Source organism: Camelina sativa, chromosome 19 (genome assembly GCF_030686135.1).
Source record: "Camelina sativa cultivar CO46 ecotype springtype chromosome 19, ASM3068613v1".
Taxonomy (NCBI): Eukaryota; Viridiplantae; Streptophyta; class Magnoliopsida; order Brassicales; family Brassicaceae; genus Camelina; species Camelina sativa.
The window spans coordinates 509,637-532,956 of record NC_141898.1 but is presented as its reverse complement, the minus strand read 5'-3'; the positions used below and the strand labels follow the sequence as shown (position 1 = coordinate 532,956).

The 23,320-nt window shown below is 33.7% G+C and overlaps 10 protein-coding genes across 11 annotated transcripts; 6 read left to right on the top strand and 4 right to left on the bottom strand.

The window, feature by feature from the left end:
* The first annotated feature begins 352 nt into the window (after positions 1-352).
* On the top strand, positions 353-3,049 carry LOC104763832 (putative pectate lyase 7). Its single transcript, XM_010487216.2, has 4 exons — positions 353-1,111; positions 1,340-2,096; positions 2,205-2,450; positions 2,535-3,049. The coding sequence occupies exons 1-4, from the start codon at positions 918-920 to the stop codon at positions 2,757-2,759; spliced, it is 1,422 nt and encodes a 473-aa protein (XP_010485518.1). The 5' UTR covers positions 353-917; the 3' UTR covers positions 2,760-3,049.
* Positions 3,050-7,221: 4,172 nt separating this feature from the next.
* LOC104763833 (uncharacterized) lies at positions 7,222-9,115 on the top strand. Its single transcript, XM_010487217.3, has 6 exons — positions 7,222-7,706; positions 7,807-7,856; positions 7,949-8,021; positions 8,119-8,232; positions 8,340-8,640; positions 8,750-9,115. Exons 1-6 carry the CDS (start codon positions 7,265-7,267, stop codon positions 9,048-9,050), a joined length of 1,281 nt encoding a protein of 426 aa, XP_010485519.1. The 5' UTR covers positions 7,222-7,264; the 3' UTR covers positions 9,051-9,115.
* A 115-nt stretch (positions 9,116-9,230) lies between these two features.
* LOC104763834 (uncharacterized) lies at positions 9,231-10,069 on the bottom strand. The gene has a single exon (XM_010487218.2). The coding sequence runs from the start codon at positions 9,941-9,943 to the stop codon at positions 9,455-9,457; it is 489 nt and encodes a 162-aa protein (XP_010485520.1). The 5' UTR covers positions 9,944-10,069; the 3' UTR covers positions 9,231-9,454.
* Positions 10,070-10,323: 254 nt separating this feature from the next.
* LOC104763835 (uncharacterized) lies at positions 10,324-11,005 on the top strand. The gene has a single exon (XM_010487220.3). The coding sequence runs from the start codon at positions 10,415-10,417 to the stop codon at positions 10,805-10,807; it is 393 nt and encodes a 130-aa protein (XP_010485522.1). The 5' UTR covers positions 10,324-10,414; the 3' UTR covers positions 10,808-11,005.
* An 886-nt stretch (positions 11,006-11,891) lies between these two features.
* On the top strand, positions 11,892-12,552 carry LOC104763836 (uncharacterized). Its single transcript, XM_010487221.3, has one exon. It carries the CDS (start codon positions 11,975-11,977, stop codon positions 12,353-12,355), a length of 381 nt encoding a protein of 126 aa, XP_010485523.1. The 5' UTR covers positions 11,892-11,974; the 3' UTR covers positions 12,356-12,552.
* Positions 12,553-13,701: 1,149 nt separating this feature from the next.
* Positions 13,702-15,905, bottom strand: LOC104763837 (homeobox-leucine zipper protein ATHB-20-like). Its single transcript, XM_010487222.3, has 3 exons — positions 15,521-15,905; positions 15,046-15,431; positions 13,702-14,296 (listed from the first exon to the last, which is right to left on the bottom strand). The coding sequence occupies exons 1-3, from the start codon at positions 15,663-15,665 to the stop codon at positions 13,958-13,960; spliced, it is 870 nt and encodes a 289-aa protein (XP_010485524.1). The 5' UTR covers positions 15,666-15,905; the 3' UTR covers positions 13,702-13,957.
* Positions 15,906-15,956: 51 nt separating this feature from the next.
* Positions 15,957-17,622, bottom strand: LOC104763838 (binding partner of ACD11 1). Of its 2 annotated transcripts, XM_010487224.3 has the most exons (6): positions 17,415-17,579; positions 17,283-17,320; positions 17,025-17,170; positions 16,852-16,927; positions 16,681-16,782; positions 15,957-16,597 (listed from the first exon to the last, which is right to left on the bottom strand). In XM_010487224.3, the coding sequence occupies exons 3-6, from the start codon at positions 17,138-17,140 to the stop codon at positions 16,139-16,141; spliced, it is 753 nt and encodes a 250-aa protein (XP_010485526.1). In that variant the 5' UTR covers positions 17,141-17,170; positions 17,283-17,320; positions 17,415-17,579; the 3' UTR covers positions 15,957-16,138. The 2 variants fall into 2 exon arrangements, with proteins under 2 accessions (XP_010485526.1, XP_010485525.1); XM_010487223.3 differs by lacking the exon at positions 17,283-17,320 and having other exon boundaries at positions 17,415-17,622.
* Positions 17,606-19,437, top strand: LOC104763839 (pyruvate, phosphate dikinase regulatory protein 2). The gene is made up of 3 exons (XM_010487225.2): positions 17,606-18,240; positions 18,442-19,081; positions 19,206-19,437. Exons 1-3 carry the CDS (start codon positions 17,851-17,853, stop codon positions 19,310-19,312), a joined length of 1,137 nt encoding a protein of 378 aa, XP_010485527.2. The 5' UTR covers positions 17,606-17,850; the 3' UTR covers positions 19,313-19,437.
* A 926-nt stretch (positions 19,438-20,363) lies between these two features.
* On the top strand, positions 20,364-22,013 carry LOC104763840 (peroxidase 27-like). The gene is made up of 4 exons (XM_010487226.3): positions 20,364-20,795; positions 20,940-21,125; positions 21,214-21,373; positions 21,459-22,013. The coding sequence occupies exons 1-4, from the start codon at positions 20,583-20,585 to the stop codon at positions 21,863-21,865; spliced, it is 966 nt and encodes a 321-aa protein (XP_010485528.1). The 5' UTR covers positions 20,364-20,582; the 3' UTR covers positions 21,866-22,013.
* A 51-nt stretch (positions 22,014-22,064) lies between these two features.
* LOC104767296 (protein DOWN-REGULATED IN DIF1 11-like) lies at positions 22,065-22,624 on the bottom strand. The gene has a single exon (XM_010491339.2). It carries the CDS (start codon positions 22,603-22,605, stop codon positions 22,144-22,146), a length of 462 nt encoding a protein of 153 aa, XP_010489641.1. The 5' UTR covers positions 22,606-22,624; the 3' UTR covers positions 22,065-22,143.
* Between the last annotated feature and the right edge of the window lie 696 nt (positions 22,625-23,320).

Sequence of the window (23,320 nt, the reverse complement as noted above, 5' to 3'; positions counted from 1 at the left end):
CGTTTACTTTCCTTCTTTTCTTACCACGCATAATATGAGATAAAATGGTGTATTCTTTTGAAAAGGCACAATAATTTTTATTTTACTCACATTTACTTATTTTCGATTTTTACACAATTCTTTCTATTTGTGGTGATTGTAATTTAAGTGACAATAATTTAAAAAATATATATATATATATATATATAATGAAATAATAATGTTATTTTTTCATGGTTTTAACTTTTCTTTATAGTGATATCAAACCTTAAATAAATCTTTACATCTTTAAGGGCACCAAATCACAAATCAAATCTTTTTCAAAGCTTTCCAACTAAGTTAATGTAGTTACTATGATTCGAAAAACCAACTTGAAATTGAAGAATCATTAATGGTATAATTTCATAGAAATCACGATTATTGATTCATATGTGTATTCTAAGTCAACAACGACGATGCCTTTTGACAATAACTAGCATCTTCACAATCACTACCTTTTAGATGCATGAGAATTAGAAAGTGATTGTTTCTATTGCTAAAATCAGTTGGAAAGCTTGATAAACAATTTTTTCTCTCTCTCTTCGTATCCATCCAAATATAGAAGAAGAAAATAAAATTAACAAAGAAACCTGTCCACAAGTAATATATGGTGGCGTTCCATACATAACGGGGAAACTTTCTAAATATAGAAGTCAACTTTCTTTTCAAGTTTTTTTATTATTATTTAAACACCAACCTTCACGTTTCTCAAACTTCGCAATACGATTCATCTACCAAAAGAAGGCTTTAGGCCAAACACATATAACCACCTAAAGCCATGTTTAAAGCTTAGCTGCTCTCCATATATATTTCAATATATATAAAAAAGATTACCCCTTTAAGAAAAGAAAAATAATAATATAAATTGTTTTCTGTAAAAAAAGGGGTAATCATATACAATGGAGACGGCTAGGCTTGTGAAGTTAGTGTGTGTGATTTGTATTGCCAGTTTGATTCCGACCATACGAGCCAATGTTGCCGAGACCGATGAGTATTGGGTAAATAAGGCCAATGAAGCTCGTAAACATACTCTTATGGCTTATCATCCTGATCCTTATGACATCGTCGACCACTTCCACGAGCGTCATTACGAGTAAGCCCTTTTATATTGTTGCATTCGACCTGATTTGTCTAGTTCAAAATAGGTTTGGTTGTGATTATTATAAGAGAGTATACGGTTTTGGATTACTTATATCATTATTATCAAGAGTTTTTAACAACGATTAGAATGATAGCGATGTTGATGATAATTTTTTGTTGACTAATAAAAAATGAGGAATTTGAGCTTATGATAGTTTTTTGGGTTGGTGTTTATCTTCAGCAACTCGACTGATGTCGAGGGGACCGAGGAAGACACGGCGGTCGATTCCGCGGAAGATGAGGACGTCATTGAGATGACTTCTAGTCCGACAAACAGCACAAGGCGGAGCCTAAGTGGCAAGCGCAGGGGAAGAGGAAAATGGAGCAAGCTAAAGGGACCTTGCACTGCAAGCAACCCGATTGATAAATGCTGGCGTTGCCAGCCAGATTGGGCCAAGCGTCGTAAGAGGCTTGTTCGTTGCGTCCGTGGGTTTGGTTACAGGACCACAGGAGGCAAACGCGGTCGCATCTATGTTGTCACAAGCCCCAGAGACGATGATACGGTGAACCCTAGACCCGGAACACTACGTCACGCTGTGATACAAAAAGAACCGCTCTGGATCATTTTCAAGCACGATATGAGCATTAGGTTAAGCCAAGAGCTAATGATTGCTAGTCACAAGACGATCGATGCTCGTGGCGCTAACGTGCACATCGCATATGGTGCCGGTATCACGATGCAGTACGTGCACAATATCATCATTCATGGGCTTCACGTCCATCACATTGTGACAAGCAGTGGCGGTTTGATAAGAGATTCGATTGACCACTTTGGGCAAAGAGGACAGGCTGATGGAGATGGGATCTCTATCTTTGGGGCAACAAACATTTGGCTTGACCACATTTCTATGTCTAAATGCCAAGATGGCCTTATTGACGCTATTATGGGCTCCACCGCAATCACCATCTCTAACTCTCATTTCACCCACCACAACGATGTGAGCCTTCATCTTGAAAACCTAAATAATTTGATCAATTATATGATTAGCTAGTGACTACTCAAGTTAACTAAATGAACTTGTCATGTTTTTGGGTTTTGTCTGTAGGTGATGTTGCTCGGTGCACAAGACCACAACCAGGATGACAAGAAGATGCAAGTCACAGTGGCTTACAACCATTTTGGTAAAGGACTCGTACAGAGGATGCCTAGGATCCGATGGGGTTTCGTCCATGTTGTCAACAATGACTACACTCATTGGGAGCTTTACGCGATTGGAGGTAGCCAAGGTCCTACCATTCTCAGCCATGGAAACCGTTTCATCGCTCCTCCTCACAAACAACATTACAGAGAGGTACACGATATTTCTCGATATGTGCATATTACATCAAACAAAAGTTTGAGGTTTAAAACTAATAGAAACATGTGTAATATATAGGTGACAAAGAGGGATTATGCTCCAGAAGCTGAATGGAAAAACTGGAACTGGAGATCCGATAAAGACTATTTCTTGAACGGAGCATATTTCAGACAATCTGGAAATCCTCATTTCAAGTGCTCGCACTCAAGGCAACAGATGATAAAGCCTAAACATGGTGTGGCCGTTTCAAAGCTTACCAAATACGCCGGAGCATTGGATTGTCGGGTCGGAAAAGCATGCTAATATATATAACTCACTACTACCTTTTTCTCTTGTATCCTAGGCCTATCTATATATAAGAAATGAAAAACAAAAATCATGGGATAAAATTGGAAATGATTCTTAATCTATAAAAAGTCTCTGTGTGTAAAGAATATATGCGAACGGCAGGATACTTTGTAACTTTAATTTGTTTGTGTATGTTTTGGTTGTGTGCTCATTAATTTTTGCTTTTTTTTTTTTTTTGTGTGTTGCAAATATGAAACACCATTGAAAAAAATCTAATTAAGGCAATCAATTTTTTTAAAAACAAAGACTTGATTTTTACACTGCATACTATATATACCGAATAATATAGTTTTGAGAGATATCTATATTATTATTGATTAGTATTGTTCAGTGACACGCAGCGCAATTTCTAATTGAATATCTCGAGCAAGGGTACTGGCATACTGCCGAAATCTTCGAAAGATCTTACCGAAACGTTAAAAGATCTTCTTTATTGCTATATAGGCTTGACATTAATTATGTTATCATGGTCATATTTAACAATATCATTAATACGGTACAACCATGAAAAAGAATGACAAATAGCACCAGTTGGTGTTATAATGATTCATGCAGCATTTACATAATAATAATAAAACAATTTCGATAAGATATTGCTGTTATTGTAGAAAGATCTCAGCATTCTTATTTTCTCTTAAATCCGCGATTTGAATTTTTATGGGTAATCATAGTGAAAAAGAAGATATACTCATCTACATAATATGTTTTTTTTTTCTTTCAATTTAAAGTGTATAAATGTAAATAATTTCCAATAGTTCTTCCAAATATGATTTTTTTTGTTTATATCAAATTTGAACAGAATCGAAATCTATATAATAATAACAATCTGAAAAATGCAACCAACAGTTGTGATTTTTCGTCGTACCTTTTCGTATATATTTTGACAGAAAATTTCAACGGTTGCATCTCTTTAAAAAGTTGTGTCTGTTAAATGTAGAGTTGTGTCTCTTACAAACAGTTGTGTTTATTCAATTGTTCACATCTATATAAAATATAAAATATAATAATAATAATCTGAAAAAATGTAACCAACAGTTGCGATTTTTCGTCGTACCTTTTCGTATATATTTTGACAGAAAATTTCAACGGTTGCATCTCTTTAAAAAGTTGTGTCTGTTAAATGTAGAGTTGTGTCTATTAAATGTAGAGTTGTGTCTCTTACAAACAGTTGTGTCTATTTAATTGTTCACATATAAATGACTTCCCAACACTTTATTCAAATTTTCTTTATTTTAAATTTTTGACAGAAAATTTCAACGGTTGCATCTCTTTAAAAAGTTGTGTCTGTTAAATGTAGAGTTGTGTCTCTTATAAACAGTTGTGTCTATTCAATTGTTCACATCTATATAAAATATAAAATATAATAATAAAAATCTGAAAAAATGCAACCAACAGTTGCGATTTTTTGTCGTACCTTTTCGTATATATTTTGACAGAAAATTTCAACGGTTGCATCTCTTTAAAAAGTTGTGTCTGTTAAATGTAGAGTTGTGTCTTTTACAAACGGTTATGTCTATTCAATTGTTCACATCTATATAAATGACTTCCTATCACTTTATTCAAATTTTATTTATTTTATATTTTTGACAGAAAATTTCAACGGTTGCATCTATTTAAAAAGTAGTGTCTGTTAAAATGTAGAGTTGTGTCTATTCAATTGTTCACATCTATATAAATGACTTCCCATCACTTTATTCAAATTTTCTTTATTTTATATTTTTGACAGAAAATTTCAACGGTTGCGTCTCTCTAAAAAGTTGTGTCTCTTACAAACGGTTGTGTCTATTCAAATATTCGCATATTTTAAAATTTATATATAAGTGACTTCTCATCATTGTATTCAAATTTTATTTATTTTATATTTTTGACAGAATTTTTTTACAGTTGCGTATCTCTAGAAAGTTGCATCTGTTGAATATAGAGTTATGTCTTTTACAAACAGTTGTGTCTATTCAAATGTTCGCATCTTTAGAAATCTATATATAAATAACTTCTCATAATTGTATTCAAATATAATAATAACAATCTGAAAAAATGCCAACAACAGTTGCGATTTTTCGTCGTACCTTTTTGTAATATATATATATATATATATATATATATATATATATATATTTGAAAGAAAAATTCAACGGTTGCATCTCTCTAAAAAGTTGCGTCTGTTAAATGTAGAGTTGTGTCTCTTACAACAGTTGTGTCTGTTCAAATGTTCACATCTTTATAAATTTATATATGAGTGACTTCTCATCATTGTATTCAAATTTTCTTTATTTTATATTTTTGTATAAAATTTTTACAGTTGTCTCTCTAAAAAGTTGCGTATGTTGAATATAGAGTTGTGCCTTTTACAAAAAGTTGTGTCTATTCAAATGTTCACATCTTTAGAAATCTGTATATTAATAACTTCTCATCATTGTATTCAAATTTTCTTTATATTTGTATTAGTTAAAAGAGAATTTGTTAGAAATGATGTCTCCTCAATGTGAGAAATTTAATGCAGTTTGATATATTTTGTTAATTGTTGTAATATTTAATTATATTCAGTCTCTAGGTATACAACCATCTATTCATCGAGGGTTATCGTTCTATTGATATGAATCAAACCGAAATTTTTGTTTTTAGCTGTTAGAAAATGTGGTTCAAGTTGGTTTTTAAGAAAATGAGAGCATATTGGCTCGTATATGTTTGTTTATTTTTTTTGGCACAAGTATATATATATATATATGACTATGAAATATCAAGGTAAAAATAAAAATAAAATATCACAGTTTGTTTTATTATATTTTCTACAGTTGAAATATTCAGTTTATTGGGAGATGGAAAACTGGTGATCAACAGAAAGATTGACGGTTGTGATGATTGTCCAATAAACTATCTTGGCGACAAAGACTTATCTACAAATTCATATAGGTAAAGAGAATTTGTATATTTAGTTCTAGTCATAATACACTCAAACTGAAATCTTAACAACAAAAGATACTGAGTATGAAATATTATAAAAGTTTGAAAAGGTTTTGGATTCTGACTGCCAAAAAAAAAAGAGGACGTGTGAGAGCAATGAACCCGGCCGTCCTTGGCCGACCATCTTCCTTAGACGCGCACATTGTGATGCTACAACATACACCTAAATATTATTGTTATAAGTTCTAACTATTATTGTTCCCCTCTAATATTCATTATATTATTTATTTAACCAGCATCTTATGCGGAGAAAAATTAGTAATAAGTACATTAAATATTGGATTAACCATATATATATATAATATATTATAATTGGCAAAATGTTTATTGACTATAGGTTGTTTTATATAAAAATATTTTTCATCTATAAAATGATAGTTGTTTGTATTACATATATATTTACAATACTGCCTTTATGAAAATAGATGTATTCTTTTATATGAATATATAAATGATTTTTGACTTAAATAAATAAAATATGTGATAATTTTCTGTTTAGTTATATTCAAATTTGAGAGGATTGATAATTTTCTTACTGATTGACTGAATATTAATAATATATTCATTTTTTATGAAGTAAAAATTGATTTTAGAAATAGAAGTATGTTTGAGTTATGCTAAAAAGGATTAAAATAATTAATAGAAATGAATTTAAACAAATCATTATGTCAATTTAAGAATGGTCCTCAATTAATATTTTTAATATTTATAATTTTTTATATGATTATTAAAGAAATTTATAGTGTCTTATATAATGTATATTTTTATCATTTAAAACAAACAAAAAAAAATAAATTAAAAAATATAATCATTTACATATCATATTTGACAAAAAGAGAATAAGTTGTAACGGTTCATAAAATATACAAAATATGACTGTAAGGTTAAGAAGAGAAGACATGACCGTATATTACATTTATTCATTTTTCAGAAATTTAAAAATATTGTACGAAAAATTACGACGAAAATACATAGATAAAATGTTAAATTGAAAGACGCGAACGGAAGGTTAAGATGAGTAAAAGTGAACTATTTAACACGACTGAAATGTTATCTTATGGCAGTTAATCGTAAAAATTTGTTTAATTTGATGTATAGCATTGATAATTATTTATTTAATCATACGTAAAGGTAAGATTATTTTTAAAAATATATATTTTAATAAAGATATAAAGAATGTTTCAAAAAATTTGTATGTTTTTGAAATTTTTATTAAATAGTTTAGAAATACCAATAGTTTAATAAATCAATTTAAGTAAAGAATTTTTGTAATAAATATTTTATTAAAATGAGTTCCCCGCGATATCGCGGGGACTCTATACCTAGTATAATATAAATATATATATGCAATGCATGGTGCCTGATAATGCTCGAAATGTGTCTCTCCCAAAATAAAATATAAATTAAGAAAAACAAATCATGACCATCTATAAATAGAGTCACTCACACTTACATATACACACAAAAAGAAAAAGAAGAAGAAAAAAAAAACTAAAACAATGGTTAGGATTTCAGTTTTATGGGTTTTGGTTATTTTGGTCACAATAGGAGTCATGGTTAGTGTCTCATTCGCTGATAACAATGAAGTGAAATCAACTGATTTGAAGAAAGTCAAAGGAGAAGAAACTGATCGTTCCATTAGTAAGGTAAATACTGATCACGATGATGAAGACAAAGATGGTGATGATCATGACGATGATGATGATCATGGCAATGACGATCATGATAATGATAACAATAACGATAACGACGGAGAAGATGGCGATGATAATGAAGATGACGGTGATAATGAAGATGATGGTGATGGTGATGGTGATGAAGATGATGACGATGAAGAAAAGAAGACGTTGGGGGTACACGAGCTAAAGAAGGGGAATCTAACGGTCAAATTTACAAACAGGGGTGCTTCTATCATGTCTCTCCTTTTCCCTAATAAACATGGTTAGTGAATCAATCATATATTATACTGTATGTCGCGTTTCATACGTATTCTTTCTTATATACATTAATATTTAGTGACATTCGAGTAATTATCTTTCAGGAATAGTTGAGGACATTGTTCTTGGATACGACAGCGTTAGTGACGACACGGTAAGGGAAAAACCTGATCTACTTTTACAGACCTTGAAAAAAATTAGCTACGGTATTAACTTAAAAAAAAATTAACTTGTAATTAAAATCAGAATGATGCGGTCTTTTGTGGAGCGACGGTGGCACGTGTAGGGAATACTAGAGAAAAGACCGTTACCAACGATGGTAACAATTAATACCGAAAACTGATTAAATTTATTTAACCTATATATGTACAACCTTGGTTACTTCATAAATCATACTACTTTCAATAATTAATTAGGTGGGAAGAAAGGGTCTGGTGATGTGATTTGGACAGTTAAGACACACAACCATAACAGCAAAAAACCTTATATTGTTTTCACGTATACAACTCCTGATCATGGCGATCATCAAGGTTCGTTTTTTCATCACTTTATTCTAGATCCTTTTAACATATATATATATGCATAAATTTCAAGATATATAAAGAAAAGACTAAAATCATCCATGTTAATCAAATAGGGAAACTTGAGGTCAGTGTGACGTATAAGCTGGTGGGAGAAAACAAATTGAAAATGGTGATGGAAGCAAAGGCTAAAGAGAAAGCAACTCCGGTGAATTTAGTTCATCGTTCTTATTGGAATCTTGGTGGTCGTCGTCACAACGATGGAGACATCTACTCTGAAGAAATTCAGATTCTAGGTTCCGGTTATGCTCACCTCGACGACAATCTCACTCCAACCGGGAAAATCTTATCGGTTAAAGGAACACCGTACGACTTCCGCCAACTCCGACCTATTGAAGCCAACATGCTAAAGACAGGGTAATTATTAAATGTTTCCAACAAACCGGACGTATATTGAACTGGTTTACGCTAAAAAGTTATACTAATAATTAATGTTGGATCATACTAAACTTTTTGTGGAATGTAGGTTTGGTATAAATTATTGTCTAGATGGCGTTGCAAATAAGATGAGAAAAGTCGTGGAGCTTGTGGACAAGAAATCAAAGATAAGAATGGAGTTATCTACGGACCAATCTGGTCTAAGGTTCTATACCGGAGGAAGGTCTACAAACAATAAAGGAAATAATGGATCGGTTCGTAAAGCTTACTCTGGTTTATGTCTGGAATCACATGCAATCAATTACAAGTATCTTCCTTTGCAAATGGTCGAACCGGGGAAAAATAATTATAAGCATACTATGCTTTTTAAGTTTTCGATTGTTCCCTAAACTTCGTCAATTTTTCTGCAAATCTTATGACCAGATTAATAATAAGAATAAAACTTTTTCTGCTAGTTTTCTTGTTTTCTAATACTGTATGTTAATTTTTAATTTTACTTTAAAATTATCAAAAGTGTTAACATAAATTATGATAGACGACGGCGATATAACATTTGAAAAACTTAAAGATTGCTCAAAATTTTATTTTTAGTATTTCCAACCAAATACAACATGGACATGCTAAATTACAAAAATATTTGTTACACAGTCAAACAATTGATACATACATACATCTATTATATGGGATATGCGTCTGCGTGTGACAAGATTTTCTCTTTTGACTATCATGATTTTTATTTTGTTAATCAAAAAGGTTAATTACTAGATATTATAAATCTGCCAATATTCTTGTTCTAAGTTTTCTTGAGAAACTTGACAATGCGTTTAATGGTAAACATGAACTCTTTCTCTTTCTCCGGAACCACTGAGTTATAGGCATTCTCCTTCCACGCTCTGTAGAAAAATGATTCTTTTTCAACGAAAATGTTTGCTTCGTTAGCGTTGTACTTTCCGTTCTTGATAGAATCTGAAATCTCATTAAGCAGCGATTCAGATTTCATCAAAGAGCTCAATTCACTTTTCATATCACCGCTTGATGTCTTCTTCAACGTTTTCAACTCTCCAAGCATTTTTTTCGCCTTCTCAATTTCCTTTAGAAGATTGGCTTTGGACTCTTCTTTCATCAGTTCACTATTTTCTTCTCCTTTTAACTTTTTCAAAGTTTCGGGTTTGACATCGCGGAGCTTCACTAGCTTCACGTCTCTCGCTGCAGCTTCACCGATGTTCCATCCCAGTGTAATGACTAGGGCCACGATTAGGCCTGACAGTTTCAAGTTTACCATTGTATTGTTGTTTCAAGTTTGAGACAAATCTTTTTTATTTTTCTTTGTTGAAAAAGGCTTTAAGTTGAGACAAACCTACCTGCCTCAAATATATTAGAGGACTGAAACTTAATTTCGGTGGTAGCCCTTTACGCGAAAATTATTATCCAAAAGTAGAGCTAGGTTAAATTTGATCGATGTTTTATTATAGGTAAACTAAAATGCTATTAATTTTTGGATTAGCTGACTTTAGAAAATATTTCGCAAATTTTGTGGATAACCAAAGAATGTTGAGCAACCGAGAGTCAAAACCATTCTTCGTTGACCATCAATACGTACATATACTATTTTTAGTCACAAGTAAATGGTATAAGATAACCCAAAAAACAAAACAAATGAACTCACATCTCTTCTCGCCTCTTTTCCTTTAACAAATTATTTGAATCTAAAAGTTCAAACTGATTTGTTAAGGGGAAGATTGAGCTTTAAACCATGGCAAAGATCTCCTTCTTGCTTTTCGCTATGGCCCTTATCGCCTTTCTCCACGCTTACGAAGCTCGCCACCTGGCAAAATTCGATGAAGCATTTGTAAAAGAAATGCATAAAGCCGAGGCGATGATCGAGGAAGAGGTAAAGGCCAAGAGAATGAACATTCAAGGTTTGACATCTGAGGTGAAAACTTTGAGCAAATCCAAAGTCGTGTTGAGTGAACTTGGAACCGCTCACAAAAAGGATATGAACTTAAAGCCTTACGAAAAGAAACTCAAAAAGATCAGCAGGGTTACAACCCTTAAGAAAGCACCAGCTGCTACAAAACAGAAGAAGCCTGTATCCATCATCCAATCGATTTTGAAGGACTTCGGATTAAACGGAGGGAAAAATTGACACACAATCAAAGAATATAATAATTAGGGTATGATTATTGTTTTAATGTGTCGAAAGGAGGTTTTAAATTCGCCCATGGAGTTTAGCTTTACAAGTGAGAGGAGCGAATAATTCTCACATATTTGGTATATTAGTTGCATCATATTGTATTGTACCTAATACAATTGAATGAAATATCAATATATACTACATTACTAATAGTGATATCATAATATTTTCCATACGATTTTTTATAATTAACAGTCTGTGGATACAGAAGTTAACATATAAAAAAACAAAACACACTAACAATAACTTAGAAAATAATGAAAAGACGATTGTTTATATGAATATATCTTCAGATAAAAACATGAAATATACAGTACAGATAAAAACGTTTTGCTATATACCTCAAAACACAGTTATGTGCTATCCAACAAAATCTTTAATCTTCTATGACTTATATTTACCCATGCCAAATTTAGAGGAATTAGAGATACACGTACACTGCCTATATTGACTAATATGATTGTTTAGTATTTCATTTCTGTTTCACTAAAAAATCCAGCTTTATCACACTATTAATCAGAAGTCTAAATTTATGTAACTAGAGATGAAAATAAAATAAAATAAACTAATAGTAGTTAATATTTGTGAAACAAAAAAAAGATATATAATAAAAGTAAAAGTAGTATTCTACTTTGTAATAGGACCCATAAAGAAAAAAAGAGCTCCAATATTTATGAAGAAATTTATATCAGCTACAAAGTGCTTATAGGCAAACTTCTGAGGCAGCTGCAAAGGACTTATCTCATATATGATTGATTGATCAGTTGGTTCATCGCATAGCCGTTATACCAAACAATATCTAAACAAAGAAGTCAAGAATCTTATTTTTTGACTTCCCATAATTGAAGGTTTAAGGTTTTGGATAAGATGACAAACAAAAATTTCGTTATGCGAATATTGAGGGTGACCAAAGAAAATTAAGTAATGAAGTCAAAACCATTCCTTAACCATCAAAATATGGATACATTTACATACTATTTTTACGCAGAGACAAAACTATAAATGATTTACGAAACAGACACACGAACTCACTCCTCTCATATCATAAAATATTTTCCTTTTAACAAACTATAATTTGATCTATTTCAAATTAAGTTAAGGGAAAATCAATCTTTAATCATGGCAAAGACCTCCTTTGTGCTTCTCGTTGTCGCCCTTATTGCTTTTCAACATGTCTCTGAGGCTCGTGGTCCGATAAATGTTAACGAAGAAGTGGTTGAAAACGACTTGCACCAAGCCAAAGACTTGCTCGAAGAGGACTTGAAAGAAAAAGAAACGAACATCAAGAACTTGGAAAGCGAGGTGACTTTGTTGACTGATTCGGAGAAGACGCTCATTCAGCTCGAAGATGCTTACAAAAGTGGTAAGAGTATTGAGCATTTCGGGAAAGAACTCAAGAAATTCAACAGGAAGATCAAGCAAGCGCCTGAGGAAGTGAGATACGTTTCCATAATCCAATCCATTTTGAAGGATTTGGGATTAAACAAATCGAAAAACTAAAACAAGAATTTTAATTAGGGGTTTGATGAAACGTTTAACTTTGATGCGTTCAAAGGAGGTTTTAAATTCGCCCAAGTTTGGCTTTACAAGTGAGAGGAGCAAATAACCTGCCCATAGTATATATATTTATATATTTAATTGCATCAATTGAATAATTAATCAATTGTACTACAATTAAATGGAAAGTATTACTACTACTAATGCTGTTAAGGTATTTTTGTAAGTTTTTTTTTTTTTTTTTTTTTTTTTTTTTTTTTTTTTTTTTTAATTTAGGTCTTATCCCAATGCATCTTAAAATTAGTTACAGAAATATAACAGATTTAATCTTTGTTTACCACACTTTCGAATTTCTTTAAAACATTATTATTCAGCATATGTAGCCAGTCCAACAAACTGACACAAAATAAACATACGCACAACTAAATATTAATTTCTGAAATTACAAATACATATTTTTTTTTTTAAAACAATCAAGATTCGTCTCAAAGAGAAAGAACCCAAAAGAAGAGTGAACTCTTTCAACACTGTCTCCACTTTTGTTTTCTTCTTTTTGGTCTGTTCTTCTTTGTGTTTTGGGAACGTGTGCTTTTAATACTCTTCCTCTTTCCTATCCTTCAACGTAAAATTATTTGAAGAAAGTAACGTAGGATAGTGACCATGACACATATTGTTGACAAAAGTAATAATATATGATGTAGGATAGCTCATAGCTCTGGGTGATTAGATATTAGCTCATACAGCAGCAACAACAACAACAAAACTACCATCGAATAGATTTGACTCAAAACATTTTAAACCAACAAAGATATTATGTATATAGTCTAACTGGTAGATGACGAAGGGATTTTACGCTGGTTTGAAAACGTGAACATTTGGTATATACGTCGGCGCATGGGTTTTTTCTTTTAAATGGCTCCATTATAGTCCATGAAAATTCAAATTGCAACTTGCGAAGATAAACTAATAAACTATATATTTTAAAAACTCTTTGCAATATAATATAAGCTATAGATCATGTTACGTCAATGACAGAGCTGGAATCCCACTCGAAGTCACATGCATATGAATCTTTCTCACTTTTATATCCTTATTTTTCTTTATCAATCTGTACCAAACCTATATCAAATAAAATTAGATATATATAAGTTGAGGAAACCATGATTTTTAATCTCAGTCAATTTGTTAGAGCCTTGAAAATTATAGAGAGTGGGTTATTCTTCTTTTTTTTTTGTGAACCACTACATATATTTTGTAAACGGTGAATCCCAAATCAAAAAAATGTTATGGGACGAATGCATTAGAAATTTATGACTTACCCTGTTACACATATATATAATTTGCTCAAATAATAAAGATTTATTTTATTGATTTAATTAATGCAACAACAAATTTTCGCACTATACACCAATGCTCTTCAAACCCCAAAGAAACAAAATGAACAATTTAAATTTAATAGAGAGAAGCAATAATTCCAAAGAGTCAAATTCAAAAAGATGAATTGTTTCTTCTTCTGATGAAGATGATCGTGTGATTCGTGACCATGATGATTACGATAATGTCATGATGGTGATGATTTTTTTTGAAGAGCTATCGGATCATGAATCAGTTGAACTGGTGGGGATGGTTGTGGTTTGGGTCAGACCATGCCCAATAACCAGCCGACGTCGTTTCATCAATGCCATTAAACATGTTACAAAGGCTCTCTTCTTGAACCATCTCATGGTTCTGGTGATGATCATCATTATCACGATGTGCAGATGATCGGATGGATGAAGGGAAAAGGTCTTTGATCGTGTTCACATGTGTTGTAGTGATCTCTCTAGGCATCTCCAGATTTATGTCTGAACTATTCTCTGTGCTTCCATTGTTGCTCCAAGAGGCTTCTGCTTCTCTCTTTATGATGTTTGCTTCATTACATTCTTTGTTCTTTAAAGCCATCACCTAACCATCACACAATTGATCAAGTGTTATGTTTCAGAAATTCAAAAGTAGATGGAATACATGGTCTCCTATGCATAATGCATTATATTTGTTATAATTTCAATTCTACATACAAATAGTATCACTTAGATCAACTATATATTTCGATATAAATTTTTGAAATGGCAAAAAAACAAAAATTACTAAAATATACTTTAAATTATCATAAGACTGTAGAACTTATAAAATTCACTTACTTAATTTTTTTTTGTAATTATAAAATCATTTAAAATACACAAAATGATATAATACGATCAACTATAAAGTATTCTACTTAATTCTGGTTAGTGCTTCCTACACATGCCATTACTTGATAGTCATATGGGAATGTATTAAATAAATGTATATATTGATCAAGAATCCTTTATTTAATAAACAAAACACCTACTGTCTTTTGACAAACATCTTATGGTGTTGGATCATGTGCCTAGCAATAATTTATTGCATATCGTATTAAATGAATCTAATCCTATACATAATAATAATATACATATAAACCCGATAAATTGTACCAATCCAATACATAAGTACTGTTTCAAGAATTGTAGTACTAAATTTCATTTTACGTTGCTTAATACTCTTGTAAAACCAAAAAAAAAAAAAAAAAAAAAAAAAAGAGAGCTAATCAAATTATAACTGAAAGTTGAATTAAATATTTTACTATATATTAATATATGAACACATATAGTATACTTTATATAGTTACATACCTCAGCAAGGAGTTTCTTGTTGTAGGCAAGTAGAGAATCATTGTCGGATTTAAGAGACTCAAACTGTTTCTTGAGTGAATCATAATCTCTCTCGAGCTGTCTAGTCTTCCACCTAGCTCTCCTGTTTTGAAACCAAATCGCGATCTGTCTCGGTTGCATCCCTAATGCTTTAGCTAGTTGTATCTTCCTCTCTGGCTCCAGCTTGTTCCCAAGCTCAAAGCTTTTCTCTAATGCCTTAACTTGCTCTAGTTGCAGTCTCTTTTTCTTCTCTCCAAGCATAGTATGCGCCCCATCGTCTGATAGATTCTCCTCATCCAAGGTTTGATTATGATCTTCTTGCACGTTCATTAAAGACATGGATCTGTTCATCATATAGTTTCCTCCTCCTATATAATTCAAGAAAGGCAAAATATATAATTCAAGACTTTTAAATCAATTTTAAGCAGAGAGATAGATAGAGAGAGCAAGTGAGTACCACTGAAAAGATGAGGAGGACATGAAGGGAGTTGATCTTGACTAGTGTCTTCATGAAGTTGTTGGAACATAAAACCATGTTGAGGAAACGCCATCTCCAATCTCAATCCTGCGTCTGCGTCTGCGTTTGGATCAAACACATACATGTATATATGTACGTACAAAAATACCTCAGAATGATAGATCACTGATATGCTCCTATTGGAATTTGGAATAAATCTAGTGATGAATCAAATGGTTTGTTGTTTACAAATTTGGAAATCAGTAACAAATGAGTTTGGAGTTTCTTGTGGATCTCATCAACCTCTCATATAAGAGAGAGAGAGGAAGAGAAAGAACGAGAAGCAAGAAAAGATCAAGTTAGAGAGGTTTCTAGGACCCATCCTTTATTAATAAAGCTTAGGCTTATATTATTATTATTATTATTCATATATTCATGTATAAACTCTTTGTTCATATATTTTATAAGTTCTCTCTATAGTTTTCTCATAAACATACAAGTAATAACATGTAACGTTACTAATAATATCTTCAAGATGTTTTTTTATCACACAAGTCACAACCCTTCAGAAGAGAACCTCACATGTAGACATTTAATTATGTTTTGAAACGAGAAGAGTCAACTGCTTCCTCCTCCACCCATATGGGCCGCTGCTTTTGCAGCCCGGCCCAAAGCATCTGAGAACCATAAAGCCCCATTAGCAAAGTATCGACTGTTCACCACACTAGTCGCTGCAGCTGCAGCCACTTTCCCTGTAATGGTGGCTGCGGCCACGGCAGCCGTTCCTGTGACGAGAACCGCGGATTTTGTGAACTCCGAGAAATGATATTTCTCGTCTGCTGATCTCACGACTTCCATACTGGACTGAATGTTCTGTGTGAGGCCAATGTAATGGCTGATCTCTGCCAATTTGGTGGCTACCAAGCTTGAGAATCTCTGAGACTCATCCAAAGCTCTGGCTTTACCGATGGCGTCTGTGCTTAGAACGTAGCCTTTAGCCAACATTGTCTTTACAACTTGTTGAGCCACGGTTACAACTTCTCCAGGTGATGAAGCAAAAGCATCCGAACGAGTGGCCTTTAAACCTCAAGAAAAGAAAGTATTTTAAGACTTGGCTTCTTATATAAGCAAAGTAATATAGTAAGGTCTGTTTTTGTTACCGTTACACTATAGTCTTCTTCTTTTGGTGTGAGATGGTTAGATTCATGTAAATAGACACCGTACATGGATATGGAAACGGTTCGATCAACGATCATAGCTCCCTGAAAAGGTTAAAAATCAATACGAGAATATAATTTGACAATTTGGAATGTTTTGAGGAGTTCACTTACGCTAAGCAAGACAGCCATATCCAGAGCATACGCATCTCTGAAGGTTACATAAGCCGTTAACGCATCCCCTTCATACCTGAGATACATGGAGACATTAAACAAGAATCTAAAAATAAAAATGTCTCTTGAATGATTAAAAAAGTTTACTGTAAACATTGTCGTTATAAAATTACCCGGTGATCTCGACGAGCTCGACGATTCCACAGTGAGAAAAGAAACTAAGAACATCTTTCTCAGTGGCTTGAGGAGACAAGTTGGTGACTTCAGCAACGTAACCACAAGGATACATTGTTCTGTTTTCTTACACAAACCTAGATACCTAAAATAAAAAACAAGATTCTTGAATCAGCTTTCTTGACAAATTCAAGAACTACGATTAGGTCATTTATTGACAATATAAAGTGGCCCTTCTTTAAATTCTATGTCCATACCAAATTGATTGCAGAGAGAACAGAGTAATAACATAACCCTAAGTTACAATTTAAATGAGAAGTATCAACAAAAAATTCGGAAACTTCGAGAAGCACACACAAAAAAAACTCGATTAGTGTTTTAAAGCTTACCAGATATATAAAGAATAGGCATAAACTGATCAGGAAAGAGTGAAAAGCAGAGGCAACGAAAGAGACGGAGAAGAAGAACAACACAGAATACGTGTGACTGATTGTGAGAGAGAGAATTTTTCACTTTTCTTTTCTCTTTTCATTTTTTGTCGGCACGGTATCGATGTTGTTTTGTGGACGACGAGGATGATGTTCTAATCCGCGCGTCAACGATACGCTCTAATGATGCGCGTTATTGATCTTACATCGTTGAATAATTAGCGCAATATGTTGACTTTATTGGGCTTATGAAAGCCCATTTCTGTTTCTAAAGCCCAATGACAAATAGTTCCGTCAATATCTCATGTCAAAGCGATTGGACCGCGGTGATTGGATAATAATTAACGCCGGCGTGACAAGCTGAAATCGTAACCGTGGTTTATCATTATCTTTGACGATGAGCCAACACGGCGTCTCAGGCAATCCCGAACCTAAATCCGAACCTCCTATTGCGACAGGCTCGTCGAGTCCGAAGATGAAGATTAGTCCCAAATTGAATCGCTGGTCCATGGGCCGAGCTTTACGATCCGGTTGTGTTAAGCTCGACCGTCCAATTCGCCGTACCGATAACACGCATTGCCGTCAAGCAACGGAAGCCAATGAGACGGAGGAGGATGATAAGAAGACGTCGGCGATTGACGTTGAGATAACGGCGGGAAAGTCTATCTATTTGATTTCCGACGGGACAGGGTGGACGGCTGAGCACTCCGTTAACGCCGCTTTGGGGAAATTCGAAAATTACTCGGTGAATCGTGGGTCTTCTGTTAATACTCATCTCTTCTCTTGGGTAAGCAAAAAACACAATCTTTTTTATTTCCTTTTAAGTTTCATCATCGGAGTTACAATTAATGATCTTTGTACCTAGTTTTATTGAGTTGTGATGAGTTAGGTTTTGGAACTGTCACGTTAGGGATGAGAACAAGCTCATTTTGTTAGGGTTTGAGAATTGTTATGACTCTGGTTTGGATTGGGGTATTGTTCTGTTCAGGTTGAGGATGAGGAGAAGCTAATAGAGATTATTAACCAAGCGGCTAAGGAAGGAGCAATGTGTTTCTATACTTTAGCAAACCCTTTAATGGCTAAGTCCGCTAAACAAGCCTGCGATCAATGCGGTGTGCTTTCAGTTGATATCCTAGGACCAATCATCGAAGGCATTGCGTCTCATTTAGGTGTTTCTCCATCAGGTCTTACCCGTGGAGCAGCTGGTAGGGTCAAGACTCTCAATGATGCATATTTCAAAAGGATTGAAGCCATTGAGTTTACTATTAAGCAAGATGATGGGACTTTACCCGAGAACTTAAGCAAGGCTGATATAGTTCTAGTTGGGGTTTCTCGGACAGGGAAGACGCCGTTGTCGACCTACATAGCTCAAAAGGGGTACAAAGTTGCGAACGTACCGTTTGTGATGGGTGTGGAACCACCCAGGACACTCTTTGATGTTGAACCGAGAAAGGTTTTTGCTTTGAAGATTCAGCTCGTTGTACTTCAAGCGATTAGGAGAACAAGGGCTAAAACTTTAGGCGTAGATACACAGGCAGAAAACAATTACTCAGGGATCGATCCTGTTCGGAAAGAACTGGATTTCGCGTCAAGGTTCTTTGCGGAAAACCCCGGATGGGCAGTGATAGGTAAACAACAACACTTAAAACTTATTCTCATTTTTGTTACTCAATGTTACTATGTTAGCAACAACTAGGTTTTCAAGTAGAAAGTATTCTCATGTTATTTTGGTGGTTGTGGTGGTGGTTGCAGATGTGACCAATAAGGCGATTGAAGAAACCGCGGCTGTGATTTTGCGGCTGTACCATGATGATAGAGACAGTACTACTTCAGTACCGTGTATCTCACAACGTTACTAAGCTCACTCCTTTGACAGTATTGTCAGTATATGATATGAAACAGTTTGGTAGTATTTCCAGAATTGAAAGATAGACCTTTGTATTAAGTGAATAAAGTATCGGTAATATAATAAGTTAATAACAAATCAAACAGAAGCAGTAATTATTTTAGTTGAATTTTTTATTTTCATGTTCAAAGAGAGATGCACATCATGCCGTCTCCAGAGGGGGATCGAACTAGGGGAGGTGCAATTTCCTCCAAAAGGGGTTGCACATGCCACTAGACGCTCACTTCTCTTGGATAAGATTTAATACGGGCCTGTGTTTAATTTCTTTAATTAGATAATGGTAATATAATAGTCTGTATAGAAAGAAAAGAATAATTATCATCAGCATTCAGTTGAAACATTGCAATTTGGATGTGTTGGCGAAGTTGATAAACGTTTCTGGATTCCATGAAAGACAATTTTTAATTTAAGAGAATGCTACGAGATGGCGGTAGTTTTAAAAGGTTAAAGCGTAGCGGTCATATGATTAGGCCTAATTGGAAGAACATGCACGAAACATTACAGGGAACTTATAATGCATGGATGCATGTGGGATCAAATAATTGTTTTCGATAACGTCCAAAGATTAAACATTCATTCATTCATCATGCATACGTAGATATATTAATCTAAAATACAAACTAAAGTTTAATTAAATTCTTCCATCGGTTAGGAAACTATTTTCCCGAGCTATATGGCAATTAAAGTAGTATAAATACATTGTTTTATCCAAACTATATGTGTCATTCTCTTGTTAGAGGAACTATATAGGCGTCTTAGTGACGTAAAGACACACAAAATTTGCAATTTTTAAAACCCAATTTGTATTTTATTTGGTCTTCAAGAAATTTAGGCTGCCCTTTGTTTTGTGGTGTAACAATTTATATATGTACACCATACATAAGGAAAAACACGAGTAGATATTATATACACAAATTTACATATTTTCTATACACAAATATAGTACGACTTTTGTCAATTTGCACTCTTTATATTCATAGAAACAATGATTGGTCTTATGAACAACAAAAATACAACAAGCATTCCACCGCAGAACAATGATATTCAACTGCATTTTGATGTTAATTAATTTCAATGTTCTAACCACAAACACTTACAATATTGCAATTTAGTTTAAACTACTTACTTAATTGAGTATAAATAACTTCGACCTTCATCAACAATTCATCATCAATTAATCAAAAGTCCAGAGCTACAAGCTAAAGAGACAGTTCAAATTAAATATGGCTGCTTCTAAGGGATTAGTTGTCTCTTGCTTGTTCTTAGTGATGTTGTTTGCTCAAGCCACTTCGCAAGGTTTGAAAGTAGGTTTCTACAGCAAAACATGCCCACAAGTCGAGGGTATTGTCAAAAAGGTCGTGTTCGAAGCAATGAAGAAAGCGCCTACTCTTGGTGCTCCTTTGCTTAGAATGTTCTTCCACGACTGCTTTGTTCGAGTAAGTTTATGTAAAGCGTGAAGTGACTCATGACTTTTATATTTTTCATCACGTCACGTCTTCTTAACATTGTGAGATTCGTAGTAAAACGATTAATGTGTTGTATTATCTATCGTCTGATCCGTGAAATCTTATAATTAACAGGGATGTGACGGATCAATATTGTTAGATAAATCGAACAATCAAGGCGAGAAGAGTGCCGTTCCTAACCTAAGCCTTAGAGGGTTTGGCATCATAGACGATTCCAAGGCGGCTCTAGAAAAAGTGTGCCCGGGCATTGTTTCTTGCTCTGATGTCTTGGCACTTGTCGCTAGAGACGCAATGGTTGCAGTAAGTAATCTCCATCACATTAATACAAAGTTAATTTCTACATACACATAGAGCTCCCTATATTTACTATGAATATATACATTTTTAGCTTGAAGGACCATCGTGGGAAGTTGAAACGGGAAGAAGAGACGGCAGGGTTTCTAATATCAACGAGGTCAACTTGCCATCGCCTTTTGATAACATCACCAAGCTTATCACAGATTTTCGCTTAAACGGCCTCAACGAGAAGGATCTAGTCATTCTTTCAGGTACGTAAAATATTGAATGATATCATATTATATAGAAACCTGTTTTGGTATTAATATATGGAAAATACACATGTTTTGTCTAAAGGTGGACACACTATTGGAATCGGACATTGTCCGCTAGTGACAAACCGGCTTTACAACTTCACCGGAAGAGGAGACAGCGACCCGAGTTTGGACTCGGAGTACGCAGCTAAACTCAGGCAGAAATGCAAGCCAACCGATACGACGACGGCTCTAGAGATGGATCCAGGAAGTTTCAAGACTTTTGACGTGAGCTACTTCACGCTAGTGGCTAAGAGAAGAGGACTTTTCCAATCGGATGCTGCTCTATTGGACAACTCCAAGACTAAGGCTTATGTCTTGCAGCAACTAAGAACTCATGGGTCAATGTTCTTTCATGACTTTGGTGTCTCTATGGTGAAAATGGGTCGGAGCGGAGTTCTTACGGGTCGTGCTGGGGAGATCCGTAAGATGTGTCGGGTTCCTAATTAAGAAATAGTATAAAAAAGATGAAAATTTATCTATGTGAGTTTGATTATTATTGTTTGCTTCTATATATATATATCGCTTTTTTTTTTGTTCTTCATTAAATGTGATTGTTTTCTTGGGAATAATAAGCTGTATTATAGAATTTTTAAAAGTCTTGAAATTCGCATTATAATAAGGCTCAAGTAATTATAACGCTTACTCGTTTGAAAAAAAGCAAAATTATGATTTTATTGGTTTACATATATAGTTGGATGGATACAATAAAGGGATTGAGAAAATGGTTAAAATAAACCTCCAACTTCAGCGTAACATCTGTTCCAGACTTGACGAATCCGGGGACGGGCTTTAGAAGCAAATTGTTTGTACTTATAAATCTTAAACATTAGTTCCCTTAAAGCCATGTGACATTCTTCGCCGTAGATCATCATTTTCATGCAACAATACCTCGAAGCTGGTTTATCTTGAAGAATCTCAGACAGGACTTCATTGTTACATCTAAACTCTCCCATCATTTGACCGCAAACCATGGCATACTCTATAAATTCTTTTGACAGTTTACTAGACATGTGTCTATTGTATACATCCGAAGTCGGGGACCTCGCAAACGGCGAACCTAAATCAACATCGGGATCTATCAACGGTTTCTCGTTATCTTCAAGTTTTGAAGCCAAACTTGGATAAACAAACAATACCAACGTGGTGACTAGAAGGGATGCCATGAAAACACAATTATTAGTCTTCATTTTTATCTTTAATCTCCTTATTTTTACTTTTAGTTAAATTTTGTATGTTATATATACACAAAAGTCGATTGAATGTTATGTAACTAATCAGTTTTTTAAATAAATAAAGTACGTTATTGGTTGTTACACATTTAAAAAAAGGAAATATTTATTCACTTTTAGTAGTTTAAACATTAACGGTTTCGTTATGTTGGATGTATATAAATTTCATTAAATATACTTCAGTTTATAAAAAAGTTTAATTAAATTGCATAAAACATTCAATTTGACGTGAGCTACTTCACGCTAGTGGCTAAGAGAAGAGGCCTTTTCCAATCGGATGCTGCTCTGTTGGACAACTCCAAGACTAAGGCTTATGTCTTGCAGCAACTAAGAACTCATGGGTCAATGTTCTTTCATGACTTTGGTGTCTCTATGGTGAAAATGGGTCGGAGCGGAGTTCTCACGGGTCGTGCTGGGGAGATCCGTAAGATGTGTCGGGTTCCTAATTAAGAGATAGTATAAAAATGAAAATATATCTATGTGAGTTTGATTATTATTGTTTGCTTCTATTTATCGCTTTATTTTTCTTTTCTTCATTTAATGTGATTGTTTTCTTGGGAATAAAGCTGTATTTAGAATTCTTAAAAGTCTTGAAATTCACATTATAATAAGGCTCAAGTTATAACGCTTACTCGTTTGAAAAAAATAACAAAATATTACTCCCTCCGTATTA